We start from the raw sequence: 17,992 nt of genomic DNA, 5'->3' as shown, positions 1-17,992 counted from the left end.
GGATGAGAAGAAAACTTCAAATGCTGCAAATTTTTTTTGGCTGTGTATCAACAGGAGTGAAACTGGGGGCTTCATGGACTCCCCACCAGAGAATGAGAAGCACGTGATGAACAGTATTTGTCACCAATGTCTGGAAATGTTCAAACCTGCCTTACTGCTGGGGGCTGGAGCAGACCAGTGACTGACAGCAAGCTTCTGATGCTCAGTGCCAGGTTCTTTGTCAAAGGCCCTGTGACTCAGAGCTCCTGGTGCCGGCCCAGATCCACGCCAGTTAAAGACTCGGTGCCTGGGCCAGAATTTTGTTACTACTGGGCTAAACAATCTCTTTTACTCTCTTCCTGACCTATATTGTTTCAGTTGCTATGAAACCCTTACCCATGGAAGCAATTTTTGCACTGGCTCCAAGGACTGTCTCTGTTTCTCACTACCAGGAATGTTAAAACAGTTTTATTTCTTCAATAAAATTGAATACAGTCATGCTTGAGCTGGGGTGGGGATTAGTTAGCCTAACTTCTTCTTTACAGATGACTTTTGAAAAACTTGGCTAGAGTTAAGCCAACTGCAATAATTTGAGTGGATTTTTTGCTATTATCCATCTGACAAAGAGATGGCAGCAGGGTGGTGCTGTTGCATTTTTGTCTTCATTTACTTTTTTTTTTTTTTTTTTTAATCTCTTTTTCAGAAGTAACAAAACTGAGCTTCTGAAGCTTTGATGTTTTACCAAAACTACACATAGAAATACTTGCATCTGGTACAAAGTCACAAAACAAATAGCTATGTATTTTCCAACATACATGCATTTCATGTGAATTTTACACACAATATTCCCCTTGGTTTTTAAGGTATCTGGAAATCTCAGCACTGTAAACAATGAAATTGAACATTCAAGTATTGAAGTCTGAATGAAGCCTACAAAATCTTCATGTTCTGTAAATGGTGGGAGAAATCTTTAAGCTGGGAGCAGGAGGTAGATCCTTTACCTGTATTTTCAGTAGAGTCAAGTTAAAGAAACCCCATATTTTGTTAACCCCTGGTTTTGAAGTGCTCTTTTTATTTAACTTTGCTATTATTGGATTATATTTTCATTCATTAAATGTGAAAATGGGAAGTATGTAACCAAGGTAACAATGATGTCCCTGGAGAACATCAGAGTGCACAAATCTCATGTCACCATCCTAAACCAAGCTGTACCTTGTCTGTAAAAATCCCTGCCCTCTTCCCATCATTTATGAAACAAGATCTCACCAGACAGGATCACATTTTGGGGAGAACCTGCAGGAAAAGGGAGAAGCTGAATATTACACAATACAGATATGTAAAGATGCAGCTGTGTGCCAGGCACATCAAAACCATGACGTGTCTGCAAATGAGTCATCTTGGAGTGAGCACTCCTGGCTAGGAGTGATGTAACTTACTCTCTCCCCATAGCCTCACAGAGTGTGAAACCTGACAAGCAGTCCCAGCAGTGAGTAAGACATGTTCTTAGATGGTCAGAGGCAGATTGGATGTGTCACAGGGAAGCACAGCAGGTTTCCAACTTAGGGCACAAAGGAACAAATCTTGCATCATTATGCATCATTACCCCCTATTGGCTATCCTACCATCATATTGCCTTTCTTCTCTGTTCTGTGAGTCTTTCCTAATCTGAGTGAGAAAAATGCAGTGTCAGATGGTGCAGATAACAACCCCACCAGTGAGGCATTATCAGCAGGGCAGGAGCAGTAGCTTCTGTTCTGATGGTTTCACTCACGCCTTTGCAGACCACTTCTGTCTTTAAGCAGCCTACGAGAGAAGATCTTTGCCAAACAGAGCCTATTCAAAACTTTGCAATTAAATTTCTGAACTTATTTTTTTGCTGAAAGTACTTGCACTTAGACTTGCTGTAATACCAGGCCCTGCTGTGGCTCTAACGCGCAGCTGACTGACAACAGATAACCATATCAACAAATGACAAGCTTATCTGACAAATGGCTTTTCATCCAGTTTCTTGTTTGAACACTTTAAACACCCTGGGTCCTGTGAGTCATTTCAGTATCAACAATACATGGAGAGTAAAACCAGATTGTTCCTAGGGTTTTTACTGCTTTCTGCAGGAAGAAAACCTCAAATGGTATCTTGTCCTTCTTATCTTCTCCTTTTCCCCAAATATTGCTCCTCCATTTCTTCAATCCATTTTTACAGTCTTATTTCCATTCCTTCCCACAATACCACCTCAGTCCAATTCCTGTCTGGGCACTCCTCCAGATGCAGTTTTAGGAATCCTTTACTTGTCCCTGGAACCAACACAAGTGAGTAGATGAGTATACTGCTGAGCACTTAAATCCCTTTTTATAAGTACTTCTGCCCCCTCAGCATTCCTGCATAGTCACAATTCTGTATTCTCTATGTTGCAAAATTCTCCTAGGTTGTGTCTGGAGGCGACGATGGAGATGAGGACAACCTCTTCCCTGTGAAATAGTCCACAACGAGTTGAATACATTGCTAGAGCTCTGGAGATGGGCTTTTTATTCAGTCCTTGAGATTCGCCCTTCAGTTTCCATTACCTTTTCCAAACAACTCTACCTTTACTTGTTGCTTTGGAGCTTTTTGCATACCTAGGCTTCACATCTTCAGCAGTGTTTAGCAGCTGCGAGTCCTTCAATGCCTGGGTGCATATTCGGACTCATTTCTGGAAGCCGCGGGGTTTTAAGGGCCTGGCGCTGCTGCCGGGCGCGGTGCAGCGGCTGGGGCGGGCTCGGGCAGGGCTGGCCCCTCCTGCCGGGAAGGTGCGGGTGGCCGCCCCCGCCGCCGCTCCGCCCCGGGCTGGCGGGCTCGGGCGGGCTCGGGCGGGCTCGCTCCCCGGCGGCGGGGCAGCGGAGCGGGGCGCCGCAACTTCGGCACCATGAGTGTGGAGAACCAGGACGTGCTGCTGGATCTGGAGGGGGAGGAGGAGGAGGAGGAAGATGATGATAATGATGATGGGGAGATCGGTGAGTAGGAGGCTGGCGCGGGGAGGGGAAGGGTTCCCCCCGGAGAGCGGGCTCAGCCCCGGGCGGCTGCGGCTCGGCGGGGGCTGCAGTCCCTGGAGGGGCCGTGCCGCGGGCGGGAGCGCACCTGGGCTGTGGGCGAAGGGCTGACAGCGAGCCCAGCCCGCACTGCCGCTCACCTCCTTCTGCTGAAACTACCGCGGGTTGTCCGCGGAAAAGGCGGGATGTCTTTGTCCTGCTGTGTGCCAGGTGTGGTTGCCGTACGGAGCGCCGTGGCGATGGTCCTGCTTCCATAGCGTGGGCAAGGCTCAGGGGGCGAGAAGCACGGAAAACTTTGCCCGTTCCTTTCCCTCCGACGGGAGGGAAACGCGTGAGAGGGGCAGAAGCAGCACTTTGCAGTGAGCGCGGTGCCGGAGACCTTTGGTGTGGCAGTGATCTCCCAGCACAGGCACAGCCCGTGCCCCGGTGCCTCGGTCCTTAGGAAATACAAACCATGCCACTGCCTCCGCACGCCCCGGCGCTCGCAGCATCCCTTCTCTCCCCGCGCTGCCTGCTTGGAGTGCCTGAGCTTGACACCGAGCCACAGAAAAGGGTAACTACAGAACGGCTTGGGATGGCACCTTGAAGATCATCCAGTTCCAGCACACCTGCCATGGGTGGGGACAACTTCCAGCAGACCAGGCTGCTCACAGCTCCATCCTAGCTGGCCTTAAACACGATCAGGGATGAGGCAGCCACAGCTTCTTTGGGCAGCCTCTTCCAGTGCCTCACCATCCACACAGTAAAGAATTTTTGCCTAGTATCTAATCTAAACCTACTCTCCTTCAGTGACAACACTCCCTCCCCCCAGAACAAACAAACCAACAGAACAAAGTAAAATGTTAGGGGAAAATTGGCAAAGCAAAGAAAGATAGTGATTTTGCTGGGGGGGGTGGGGGGAAGGCACATTGTGTCTGCTGGAAAAGCGAGAAAAATGGACAGCGAGTTTTAAATTCAAAGTGTATGTTAGTCTTGTTCCGATGCCAGTAGCCCAGGACAATGACATTGTATTTACTGTGGGAATGAATTCTATTAAAGTATTTCCAGAAAACAGCCCAAAAGGGGTTGTTTCTCAGCTGGTTCAGACTGAAGGGGCCTGTTCATTTCACTGAAAAGACACAGATTTACTTCAGTTCAGAAGCTGTTTTTCAGCTGCAGGAGCCAAGATATTATAGAGCCTTTTATTCCTAGTTAACTTGTTAAAATCAATCTAACAAATAAGGAATGCAGGCAAAAGTCAGACAAGTAAGTAGAATCTGGATCTATATATATAAATTTTAGCAAATAAAAAGGGTTTCGGCTCATTATTGTTCAAAAGGTTGTGAATGTTTTCACTGAAAAGCATGTATTTTTGATGATTTTTTAAATATTTAGTGTGAATTTCTGCAGAATTTCTGAGTTTCCTCTGTAAAAAATTTTAGTGACATTAACTCTCTCTCATACTCTCATTGCCTCCAAATGCTAATCTTTAATAATGGTAAATACAGCCTGCCACATTTATTCAGTTCGCTCACTCCAAAAGTGTATAAAGTTTGAGGCTCACCCAACATCTGTGGAAGTCAGGAATTCTTTCCTCCAACATTATTCGCCTTTCTTTCAGATGGGAGTATCCCTTGACTTACAGTAATAGTCCAAAGACAAAATCAATTTTCCATATGAAGTGAGGCAAAGGTATTGTTTGACTCCACTCCCTGAATTTACAGGGTGGATCAGCACTGCAGTGTGTTAATCAACAGCTGTCTTTTCCATTCTTCACCCCAGAGAACAACTGAATTTTTTCCTACTCATAACTCTTTATCCAACTTGGGGATAGTTCAGCTCTCAGAGCCAGCAAATCATGAGCTTCATATACTGTATGCAACAGTTTGGAACAATTCATGCTATGTGGCAAAATTGCCTAAAAATTGTGCAGTGATGATTTCATGAGTTGTTATGCGAAGCCTGTTACACAGCACCTGGCTTTGTCACATTTGCTACTTTGCTTTGCAAAATGCATGTGTAACTGTCTTGAGGTTTTTGTATTAGGTATAATTACAGGAGAACTATTTTATAAGTCTGACAAACATGTAAAACATGTAAATCGTTCATTTATCTCCAGTTTTACTGTACCACTTGCGTCTGCGTCTTTCCCAAAGACACCATCCCTGATTCAGGAAGTTAGCAGGATTTCTGAACCCTCTTCAGTTCTATTCAAGACTAATCCAAAGTCTTTATAGCTCATCAGAAAAGCATCATTATGGAATATCAAAGTTTGTCGTCATGGCGCATAAAGGAGCGATCTGTCTCATTTTGGCATACAGGTGGTTTTGGTTATCCCTGCTGATGACTAGCAAACCACTCATGTCAGAAGCAGCATTAGGCAGGTGTCCAGAGAAAGAGCTCTACTCAAGTCCCAGTCCACAGGGAGGTACCAGAGCTGCTCTGCCTGTTGCACAGGGCTTTGAAACTAATTGTTTGGGTCAGAGATGTGCTTAGGGAAATCTTGTCCTAAGGTTAGATGTTATGGCAAGTTGGAACTTTTCTTTCCAATGCTTAAACAAGATGGGCAACTTTTTCATTTGGACTCAGGTTGTTTTCAAGAGTATTGTTATATTAGTAGCATCATTTCTTTTCCCATAAATCATAAATTTATTCTTTCCCTGGTGCAAACCTCACACCATATCTAAATTGATTTGCTTGTGTTTGAGGATTTACAGAATATTTGAGTATATTTTCCAGAAAAATTACCTTATGCAGACAATATCCAAAGGCATCCATCCTGACTATCCATCCAACAAGAAAGACTTTTGTCTTCATAGGGATATGTTAGCAACTTGCTTACTCTTTGTGGTCTTGGTTTTACTCAAATATCCTAGCTGCTCCTTGAGCCTTGAGTCTACATCTTGTTATCTTTTGGCACTGCTGCAGTAATGACCAGGCCATGCTTCATAGATGACCAAGAAAAGGGTGTTCATAGGTCAGCCTTTTTCTTCCACACAACGTGCTGATGAGGATTCAGGGAGAATTCCCGCTCTTCTTTCTAAAAAGGCTTTCATGTTCGGGACACATTTTTTGCAACTACAATAAAAAAATGTACAAAAGTACTGATTTATTCAAGGAACATTAATTGTGGAGTCACGGCCTAAGACAACCAGTTTTGTTCAGCCAGCTGTACAAATGGAAGCCTGCCCTGAGGGGTGATGTTGTAATTCAAATAGTGTAGAGTAGGCATGGCTATTCTTCACCTCCTTACTTTTGCTCACTGTTGTGTTCTTTGCTTGTTTCTTATGTCATATACTGCATTTAGTCGTGGTCCCTGCCCAGAGCTTTTATTTTTTTCCTTTTCAGTGGCTTCAGTAACTTGATGTTTCTTGTATGACCCTACAAATATTATTGATATCATATACTGTACTCCAATATGAACATATACCATACCAACAGTGTCCTCCAAATTATTCCAGTTTGTCTTCATGATGCTGTGAAATGGGCCATTCTCTACAGAAGCCTTCTAAAGGCAATGGAAAGTCTGAACATTTATATTCTTTTTTTTTTTTTTTTTTTTTTTTTTTTTTTTTTTTTTTTTTTTTTTTTTGAGAAGTATAGCTTTGTCCTGCAATTTATTGAGTATAATCCCAACCTTTGGAAAATTTCAAAGGGGCCAGATCTAATAATTTTTAACACACAAGACTTTATAAGCAGATTCTTTTTAAAAAGTAGTTCTGTTTCTGAAAGGACATTTTCTTCCTTTTCAGTCTACCTACAGTAGTGAGTAAAGCTGCCCCAGTGATGTCTTTTCACACCTGGTTTTCTTCTCTTTTAGTTCTCATACTTGCCATCAACCTAAAAATGATTGGGGCACATTGCAGTTCTCCATTCTCCTGAAGATGGCAATAAGCCGTCTGATGAGCTGAGAATCAAGAATTTCTGCTCCCTGCATTCTGTTTGTGACTGTTCTCATGCATGTACATCTCATGCATGTACATTCCTGCAGAAACAAGCAGGAATGTAGACACATGGTCTCATTTATTGTGAGTTACTACTGGGGGAGCGAGAGACCCTTCCTGGTGAGCTGGGGCTTGCACAGGTCCAGGATACACTGGCCTGTTACACTGGTCACCATCTACACTACTTTTCATGCCTTCTTCTCAGTTCTCTTGTATCTGTTACACTGATGGTTTACCTACATTTTTTTGTCTCTTCATACATCAGTATTTTTATCTCCTGAATTTCTGACACTTCACTTTCACAGAATCCAGGCCACAGACGAGTATACGATCCAAGACACACAGTGACATCAACCTTGTCACCAGCTGTGCTTCCATTTGAAAGTATACTGCTGGTACCAGTCACTGTTTATGCTGATTTAATGATTTTTCTGCAGAATTCCTAAAAACCAAATGGTGAGAATATAAATATTTAATTGCAATATAATTACCAGTTTGCAGCTATTTATAATTCATAATTTCTGGAGGAGATCAGAGAATCAGGCAGGAATTTAGGAAACTTATACAACCTTCATACATATACCCAATTTTAATCTATTTAAAAAAGGTCTTTTACCATACCTGAATTCAGTTGCCCATAAAAAACTTCCTGTACTTTGAAAGTGTTCTTTCTTCCTGTATTTTGAATTTAGCTGTACAGAAAATATGAGTGCATTTTACAGGTAAGTCTACAAACTGTAGGAGGACTTATCTGCCTCTGTATTAGCTTGTGCAAATTGCACAACTTTAATAGTAATAGTTTTATTTCTCTTCCTGGTTATTAAGTAATAAATTTTATGGTGGGTGTTTATCACAAGTCATTCCCTGAAATTTTTCCTCTATTTATGCAAGCCACAAGTTACTTTAGGAGGAAAAATGCTCTACACTTTTATGCTCAACAGTTTAAGATTTTAAAAAGTTACTTTTCAAGCATTACCATTTGTAAAAAGAAAACTCATTAAATTGAATATGTAGGAAAAAGCAAGAGTATTGTCACGTGCTACAGAACTCCAGGGGTTCTATAATGTTACGGTTACTAAAAGTAATACAATCAAAAGCTCACAAAAAACTGTGCTAATATCAGTTGATTTGAGCTTTATGCAGTATCTGAAAATGCAGATAGAGAACTTGAATTTGAAGAGACCAGAGACATGGAAGGGCAAATGTACACATGCCGTAACAGATGTTGTGTTTCCACACAAAAGGACCTTTCAAGAGTAATTAGAGAAGAGTAATTAGTAATTAGTAATTACTAATAAGATCTGTTACTGTATGTCTGGGAAATTTTCAAAATTATAGAATGGGTAAGATTGGAAAGGACCATGGTGGGCCATTGATCCAACCTCCCTGCTCAAGCAGGGTCATCCTAGAACACATTGCACAGGATTATACCAGACAGTTCTTGAATATCTCCAGCTAGGGAGACTCCACCACCTCTCTGAACAATCTATTCCAGGCATGGTGACTTGCATAGTAAAGAAGTTCTTCTTCGTGCTCAAGTGGAACTTCCTGTGCATTGGTTTCTGCCCATGGCCTCTTGTCCTATTGCTTTGAAACCACCAAGCACAGCCTGGCTCCATCCTCTTGACACCTTCCCTTCAGACACTGATAGACATTGGTGAGGTCACCCCTCAGTCATCTCTTCTCAAGGCTGAACAGGCACAGCTCCCTCAGCCTTTCCCCATAAGACAGATGCTCCATTGCCCTGATCAGCTTTGTCACCCTCTGGGGGACCCACTCCAGGAGCTCCACGTCTCTCTTGCACTGAGGAGCCCAGAACTGCACACAGCACTCCAGATGAGCCTCCCCAGGGCTGAGTGGAGGGGCAGGATCCCCTCCCTTGCCCTGCTGGCAGTGCTCTTCCTAATGCAGCCCAGGATTCCATTGGCCTTCCTGGCCACAGGGACACTGCTGGCTCATGGACAGCTTGTTGTCCACCAGGATCTCCAGATCCTTCTCCACAGAGTTGCTTCCCAGCAGGCGAGCCCCAAGGCTGTCCTGATGCAGAGGGTTATTTTTCCCCAGGTGCAGGATCCTGCATTTGCCTTTGCTGAACTTCAGACAGTTCCTCTCTGCCCATCTCTCCAACCTGGTGAGGTCCTTCTGCAGGGCTGCACAGACCTTGAGGGTGTCAGCCACTCCTCTCAGCTTTCTTACCACATTAAGTTGTTATCATTTATGTCATTCAATAAAGTTATCATTAAATCACCTCATCCTACTATTTCCTCATACCTGCCAGTTCCTTGGAAATGGTGGGTGGCATGCTGTGCACTTAAGGTCTAGTTTGCCACTAGACATGTGGCAAACACCAAGGGGAATCTGATATTAAAATGGATGTTTTCTGCTGTGATTAAAAAAAAAGAACCAAACACAGTGGTACTTTTGTTTTGCATGGCATAAATTAAATAGTCTTGTATCCCCTAAAAAAGTCAAATAAAGTAGCATTAGCCTAAGTTTGGGATTAACTGGTGTAGCCAGGAAAAGGGGTTACTGATTGCTGTGCTTTTTATGCAATGCACAAATAATAACACGAAACATTGTATGCTTGAACTGAGAAAACCTTTAGAAAAGGTGCTTCAGGCCTTAAGCATATGGAACTGCTGCAGTTGCATGTTTACCAAGATAATTTATTTAACAGAGTGTGAATGTGAAGGAGGACAGCTCTGAAGTAGGTGCCATAGGTTTGCTTGGTTGCTCTTCTTATATTGAGCAAAAAAAAAGGTGAGGGGAGAAATTATCCAAGTGGTAAGCTCTGTATCCTGATGAATAGAAAAAAAACCAGATTTATTTTTTAGTGGACTGTCACTAGTGCTACTGTACATGCCTTTGGCATGGTTCTATCTAACAGTCTGAAATATTGGTGTACAAAATATGTATTATTAAATGGATATTTGATATATATATTTAATATGAAATATAAAAAATATTCACGAGGGCATGGGCCTAGCATCACTTGAAATTTTTAGGTTTTTTTGATTCAAACTCAGGCTTAGTGTGAGTGTAGGCAGAGCAGTCTCACCTCTGCACAGAGTGTGTTCATCTGCTGCATTGGCTGTGAGGAGAGACCTCTCGGACATTGCTACCCTCTGGTGTTCTGCTTCCACTCTGATGGATCTGCAAGCTGAAATGCGAACTGGAGGCTGTAATGTCACAAACGGGAAGCAGCACAAACTGGTTTGGCTACTAAAAGAAGTATTCGCACCCACAACCAGCCCACAGCAGCAGCCTAAGTCTCCTTGGCATTCTGGCCTTATCTTTCATTGCAGAGTCTCAGTGTCATGGTGGTAGGAAGGCAAAGCTGCAGAAAAAGACACTGTGCACTTTATCTTCTTATTGCTGCTGTCTGTGGTAAGTGAAAACTGGCAGTCATGTGCATTGTCACCAAACAATAGATTGTGTTTGGTAGCCAGTCTAAGAATGCAAGTGTCTGAGCATAGATCTTTTGTCTTTTCCACCCCTCACAATTTACTCAGGCATCCCACATCTCTTTGAAGGCTTTGTGACAGAAGAAGTATCTTGATTGTATCCCAAGGGAATATACAGACATCTGAAATATATTTTTGTTTAATTCAGTGGAGTTACTCTCTTCTTACCAACTCCATTCTCAAGTATTTGATAAGAGCAGTAGACATATAGGCATGGTTCCCTGCATGGACTTGAGAAGTGAGCTCCTGAAGCATCCTTAATGAATGCCAGATTCAAATTGGAAAATTAATAAAATATATTAAACTGCAAACTAAACTTTAAGAAGTGTAGTTACAAGTCTACTGGACCATAAACATTCTTATAATTGTTTCTGTGGTTCATGGTACAAACAGCAGCTTAAGTGTAAAGGCCCTTCAATTTAGTTTTTACATTAAATAGTTTCCAACTAAACCACTATTCATCAACATTATTTAGACACAACTGAAAATTAAAGTTTTGTAAGAACTGCTACCAACAGAAGATTTTGCTTTGCTTGTACTGTTTCCCTTCCTTTTGTTTTTTTTGTAGATGGATTTCATCTGGCCCCATTAATCTGGTTAGTCAGGTTCTCCAGCATTTTTTAGATATGATTTGTCATGGGACATTAAATATTTGCATAGGGGACTGCTTACATTACAGTCATCAGAATGAGCTGTGCAGCAGTGTTCTGCTGTAGGGAATACCTACTACTTCTTTTGTGTTTGGTGCTGTTTGAGACCAGCTGGTGCATCAGGATAAAGGCCTGGACAACCTGAGTGCCCATGGTGTGTGTCTGTCCTGCAGGCTTCCAGCATGGGCACAGATAGATTACAGAATCACAGAATGGTTTGGGCTGGAAGAACCTTTAAAGCTCATTGAGTCCAACCCCACCGTCATGAGCCCCATCTTCAACTAGATCAAGTTGCTCAGGACCCCATCCAGTTTGGCCTTTAATGTTCCCACCTCTCTGGGCAACCTGTTCCAGTGTGTCACCAACCTCAGTGTTAAAAACTTCTTCCTTATAAGTACACTTGATTCTACCCCCTTCTGGCCTAAAACCATCACCCCTTTTCCTGTCTCTAAAGGCCCTACTAAAAAACCTGTCCCCATCTTTCTTAGAGGCCCCCAGTTAGTCCTAAAATTGCATAATAATGTTTCCCCTTAAAGCTGAAAGACTGAAAGCTCTTAGCTCTTTTTCCGTGGCTGCAGCCTGTGACCTGTCCCTCAACCATTACTGTTTTGGGAAATTACAGTCAGATAAGAAATATGCACTGTCTAGGAAGAGTGGGAGCAAGAAGTGCTTGTGTTGAGATACCTGCACCTCCTTTGTGGTTGTGGTACTAACGGACTTGTGTCAGGAGAAGGGGATGAGATTAGTGACTTTTCAGTGGGCGAATTATTGTGGATTCTTGCCTTCCTTTGTGGGAAGATAGTAACTAAAAATGTCATCTGGGTTGCAGATCAGGTTGGAAAATATGAGAAGTGATTATAAAATACTGGTGCTGTAGCAACCCTGCTAAAGATGCTGGCAACTGATATTAGGAATCCCAGGGTGTGCTAACACAGGGGAGGAGTTAAGAGCCGTGACCAAAGAGCCTGTGGAGAAGCTGTGGTCTGTTACTGTCATTCAAGAAAGCCTGAGATAAGCAGCAGGCTTCAGCTTAGATCAGTGGAGAGACTCATGTAGCACAAACCAGGGTCTTCACTGAAGGTTCTCATAAAATGAGAAGTGTTGAAGTAATGAAAAGAGTAAAGAAACGGAAGTGAAGGCAAGACATGTCGAGTTCTGGGTACAGACTAAGAGAGAAAGTAATTAAAAGTGAAAGAGGAAGAACTCTTGACAGTACTCACAAGGGGAGGGCTGGATGGTGCAGCTATTAAGAAGCAATTGTTTACTTTGAGGTGCTGAGGCACTGGAACAAGTTCCCCTGAGGAGCTGTGAATGCCACATGCCTGGGAGTGTACAAGGCCAGGCTGGATGGAACTTTGAGCAACCTGTCTAGTGGAATGTGTCCCTGCCCATGACAGGGGTTTGGGATCTTCGAGGTTCTTTCCAACCCAAGCCATTCTGTGATTCCATGATTCTTTAATTCACCTATTTATCTGGTCAGGCACTTATTAAGCAGTGGCATAAAGATTCTTCCAGTTGAGTTCATCAGGAAAACAAATTACAGAAGGGACTAAGATAATATGAGTGCAGTGAATTGAAATAATTCATCTGTGGCATTTTCATGCATAATTTTAATATATAGTAAAAATTGCAATGTGTTCATTGGTAATTTATCCAGCAGGAAAAGAAAAACTGCTATCTTTATACTATTAGATATTTGCAAAAAAAATTTCCACTGCTGTAGGTTTGGCACTGCAGTTAGAGATAATAAGGCTAAGAAGATAATCCAGAGGGCTCTAGCAGTGCCAAAGAGTTTTATTACTTGGTGTGCAACATTAGTAAGATTATTGGTGTTCTTTTTCTGTGTGTTTTTTTCTGTAAGTAGTCTAATGGAGTTTTTATAGGCATTAATGAACAAGGATGAGGTCAAGCAAGGCACACTTTACCCTTGTGAGAAGTCCCTTTGACTAGAGTGGGAATAGCATCATTTTTATAAACAATGTTGAAAAAGAAGAATTAGTCCCCAGTGGAAGGAATATCTCTATTAAATCTTTCATCATCTCCATATATGCTGATTTATTCTAGGAAAAATAATTACATTCATTTAATTATTCTGCTGTCTATAAAATACAAGAAGGAATTTTGCACTAAAGCACAATTTAATCTATAAACTTATGCCAGTGCCTAAGACCCAACCCAGAAATAGCTCCTACAATATTTGGTAAGATTTAAACATGTAATAATTTTTTTTTAAAAATATGACCTGAAGAATAGAAGAGTCAATGCTGGACTATATTTTTTACTTGTTCCTTGTTGATAACCAAGTGAGGGGAGAGAAATCTTCAAGGGCAGTATAGTCCAGCCAAGTAGAGCACCAGATGTTTTTGTAAGTTTATTGGAGTTTGCAAGAAAAGCAAAGTTCATTTACCACAGAATCACAGAATAAGCTGACTTGGGAGGGGTCCACAAAGATTATTGAGTCCAGCTCTTAGCCCTGCACAGGATAGCCCCAAGAATCACACCATGTGCCTCAGAGACTTGTTGAAATGCACTTTGCCAGCCTTGGTGCTCTGACCACTTCCCTGGGGAGCCTCTTCCAGTGCCCAACCACCCTCTGGGTGAAGAACTTTTTTCTACTATCCAACCTAAACATCCCCTTGGCACAACTTCAGGCATTCTCTTGTGTCCTGACAGTGGTCAGCACAGTAAAATCTAAAAAGTCCTTTAATTGCTAAAACTACAAAGTATTTCCTGATTAGGAAACAAAAGTACAGTTTGTCTCTAAACTCTGGGTCCAACATCAAGAATGCTTGCAGGCAGAGTCTTTGCACCTACACACAAGTTAAAAAGTGCCTCTAGGTTTTGACTTTAAACTTAGTATTTTTACTGGTTTTTGAGTAATTAAAAGTATCTTTTTGGGACCCTCCTGTAAACACACTGTCTAACATCTGAGTGTGGGAAATACTTTAAAGCAAACATGCTGAGAATCTCATTACAGAAATTCAAATATATCTCCTTTGAGACATGTAAATTTAATAGCAATGGGTATAATTTTATAAATATATCTCCAGATTTCTAATTAGATAGCTCATTGATCCATAGGCATTGAAGGCTGACCAAACAGCCATCTGCAATTACAATTGGGTTAATCATGTCAGCTCCCAACAAAAAGGCTCCATAGCTGCTGCCTGGAGATTTGGCATTGGTGAGGAACACCAAGGGATCAGCTTGGCTGCTAAAAAATCTGTGTTTGGAGCTTGGGCCAACTGCTGTGCCTGGGCTGCCCTCCTGTAAAACACACGGAAGGCAGGGTATGCTAGTTCCTTCTGTAAAGGGGTAGTGATTTTGACAGTATGGTTGAGGTTGATCTTGGCAAATTTGTCTCATGACAAAAGCAGAAGTAGCTTGTCTTTTTTATATTTCCTGTTTCAGAATAGCTGTTTTGTTTTAGTTGATCTGCAATTAAAAAAAAACCAAACAAAAATAAATTGCATTATTTTAAACAATGAAGAGAACACCTTCTGATTCAAGAAGGTTCCGATTCAGCAGTGGAGGAGTTATAAAAGCAGCTTGTCAGACTTTAGACCAGAGGCCTGACTGCAGTCCTGTCCAAAGTGTTCTGTCACAGTCCTACAGCAGGTCAGCCTTCAGAGTATTTGCAGGTTTATCAGGCCAGGTTCTGGTCATGCATGAGACCTAGGCAGGGGAGGGAGAGTTCACACAAAAATTATAAACAGCTGGTGCTGCTTCTTGGTTTCATCCTTTCTACTTCTTTGAATGTCAGCAATACTGTGTTTTAACAGAGCTGATTTAGATCAGATCTCATTAACTCCTCTGAAATTACTCAGGGAAAGAAAACTTAAACCAAATGATATTTTATGGAGTTTGGGCTCAAGTTTGGACTCAATCTTCTGATAGCTGTTACACTGCCACCATTTCATGTGCTTGTCTCAGGCTGTGGTAGGAATACTGATTTTTACAGGATTGCCTGCAGCCTGCTCCTGTAGTTCTCACACAACAGCGTAAACTTCTGAGGTATCAGGCTGCTGCTCCTTTCTATGTTCCAGTCCATGTAGGGATGGATAACAAGCCAAACATGAGAACACAAACATGAGAATGATTCTTTTGAGATAACTGGATCCAGCAGCATCCATGAAGTTATTTAAGAGTGTAAATGTTGCAATCTTAGCCCCCAAAGCCTGGGAGTAGCTGCTCAGTAGGTGTTTTTCAGTATGGGGGTTTTCTTTTCAGTTGTTTATTTTCCAAAGTTGTTCATGATGACAGCATAAATAATAATACACCATTTATCAGTTGTGTTTTGGTGTATCCTTGCTTTATTTTAATTTGTTTCCTCAGAATGGAGGAGAGTTTAATTAAATGCATTGGGGATAGATGTTCATCCTGTGCTCTAAGATCAAATGTGTCCATCAGAAGAGTTTCTGCACTCTCACTGTGTGTGGTTCACCAAACAAACCCATTAACCATTTGTCTCATCAGAATGTCCCTTAGGAACACCTTGCATGCAAAAATAAACATTAGCAAAAACCTGTTTGCTTTCATGATGAATACTTCAGTTATTTTCCATATCCATCACTATTTTCTTTGCTGTTTTCTTGTGTCACCTTTAGGGCCAGTCTTTCTCTTGGCCTTCAGAAAGCCAAGTTTGAGTCCATATGAACAGATCTGGCTTCTGCAGAAAGGAAATGTCACTCACAAGTGGCATAGGACACTCTTCAAGTCCAAACTGCACAGCTGAAGTGCCAATCTGGAGCAAGCAGGGATAGAGGAGTCATTCCATGATTTCATATTTCTGTATTTCTCCAGTTTACAGATACTAAACTAAATGAAAACCTGGAGGTAAAATCCTCTGGTTTGTGTTCAGGGATCTGTTTGTGTGGATGACCTTGCCAGTACCTTCTAGTCTTACAGTCTAGAAGCTGGATTCACACATTTCAAAAGGTCATTTTTCTTACCTTTGACACAAAAAATGGAATCTGCAGTAAAGCCATTCTGCTCTCCTCTTCAAAAACAGAACAAATCTCATTGTACTGATATCGAGGGATGATGACAAACCTCCTAACAGCCCATCACACTTGCGTTTTCCCTACCGTTATAAAGAGATGCGTAAGTATTCTTATCTCAGCTTAAATGAAAAACAGCTCTCTAGAGGCTGCTGGTTGGGTTTTGGTTTTATTTCAGTGGAAAAATGATTTTTTGCATTTTCTCACTTCCACGGTTTTGAAGAAATGGATTAGAAACTCAGTGGAAATGACTTTGTGAAGAGGGCTATCACTTGCTCTCTCAGCACTGGTTGTACTCTCATGGAGATCTATAATGTTGTACAAAATGAGCAATCCCTGTGGTTGTTCAAGTGTTACTGCCATCTGGTATGCTCATAACATCGTAAAACTGTTTAGCAGGATTCCTTACAGATACCAAAGTAAAATGTCTTTCCATGCTTTCCAAAACAAAGCTTGCATTTCCTCTTCTCTGGGTGTTTTTTAAGATTTCATGGAATTACACTGTGGTGTAGGTGAGATAGGAGAAAAACAAGGGTTTGGCTTTTTCCTCCTTATTGTTCTTGCTGCTTGGTTTTGTTATAGCTGAACAACTTCTAAGATTCAATGCTAGTCATTTTTCACCAGGATCATTAGAGTGTAGTCCTGAGTTCTGTTAGCTCCCTCCTGAGATACAATGTCAAAATACACTTTTTTTATTCTCTGTGCCAAGCAAAAGGAGACTTGTACCTTTAAATTCACAAGTATTCTTTGCAGATAAATTCTTAGAGAGAATTTACTCAGTCTGGGATGGCTAATCTCTGAAGGGGCAGCAATTGCTAGAGAACTCTAGAAATGGCACTTTATGCCAGACTATCATGTGCTTACTCTGCTGGGTCTAAAGTTGTCTTCCTATTCCTACTCTGAAAGACTTGTTCACAGTGGTGGTGGGTGACCATACTGAAATCTGGAGTATGACTACCCAGGGAATAATCCTTCTATATATGTTGTTTATAAGCACAGATCTTAAGCTAGATACCAAATCATTTATTAACATTGTTGCATGTCAAACTATCAAAAAGCTCTCGCTGTCCCATGGTCAGTACTGTTCATACATTTTCTCAGGTATCTTTGGCATCTGCCTCAGAGCTTATAGTATTATATAATATATCAGAGAATATTTCTAATGTGCCACCTTGTGCATAGGTGATTAAAAACTTGCTGCTCCTCACTCATCCAAGAGCCAAGACATATAAGAAGAAGTTGCAGGCTCAGAAGCATTGAAGATTATCTAAAAAAATGTACTACTTCTGTCTGATCATATATGGTGGGAGCGTCCCTGCCTCTGTGCCCTGATACTCCACTTTGACACACTGGTTGGTGGTTTTGACCCAAAGCACATTGGTTTCTCCTGGGGCCTGGAGTGGGCCACTGACCTTGTGTAAAAGCAGTGCACAGCCTTAGTGTTCACTCGCTGGTGGAAAGGCACAGTAAGAACCTCACAGAAAGCAAGATGTAGGCCAAGACTCCACTATAACGTAAAGCTGTGGACTGGGAGCAGGCATTCTGCCCAAGGACAAAGGCCAGGAACTGGTGCTAAGCCCTGCAGCTGAAGGATCGCAAGGCAGTTGTGTGTTTCACCTGGAGGACAAGTCACCAGTTGGGCTTACAAACCAGATGACAGACCAGCCATCCCAGCAAGAGGCTGATTGCAGCCAAAGGCATGGCTTGATGGTGGCATTACCTTGGAAAGCTAATTGTCAACCCTGCCTAAGCTCAAGGCTTGGTCTGCTGAATGTGCAGTGGTTGATCTGTCCACTCAGTCACCTAAACCTCTTAATCAGTGGCTGAAATTACCAGGACCTTCAGCATGTCATTCTCTCTCCAGAGGGATCTACTTCATTTTTTTACATCCTTGTCTTGTTAGAGGACTGTAATGGCTGTTGGGATCTTACATCCTTCTACTTCCATGTT

At 42.0% G+C, this 17,992-nt stretch overlaps 1 protein-coding gene across 1 annotated transcript in view; it reads left to right on the top strand.

Annotated features, from left to right (window-relative positions):
• The first annotated feature begins 2,792 nt into the window (after positions 1 to 2,792).
• ANO6 (anoctamin 6) overlaps positions 2,793 to 17,992 on the top strand; it is a 71,546-nt gene continuing 56,346 nt past the window's right edge. The window contains exon 1 of the mRNA XM_063396592.1: positions 2,793 to 2,969. Coding sequence (XP_063252662.1) covers positions 2,882 to 2,969 — 88 coding nt within the window. The 5' untranslated portion in view covers positions 2,793 to 2,881. The remainder of the gene's footprint in view (positions 2,970 to 17,992) is intronic.

This window comes from Prinia subflava, chromosome 4, assembly GCF_021018805.1.
Source record: "Prinia subflava isolate CZ2003 ecotype Zambia chromosome 4, Cam_Psub_1.2, whole genome shotgun sequence".
NCBI classification, from domain to species: Eukaryota; Metazoa; Chordata; class Aves; order Passeriformes; family Cisticolidae; genus Prinia; species Prinia subflava.
This window is presented reverse-complemented; position numbering and strand designations above follow the sequence as displayed.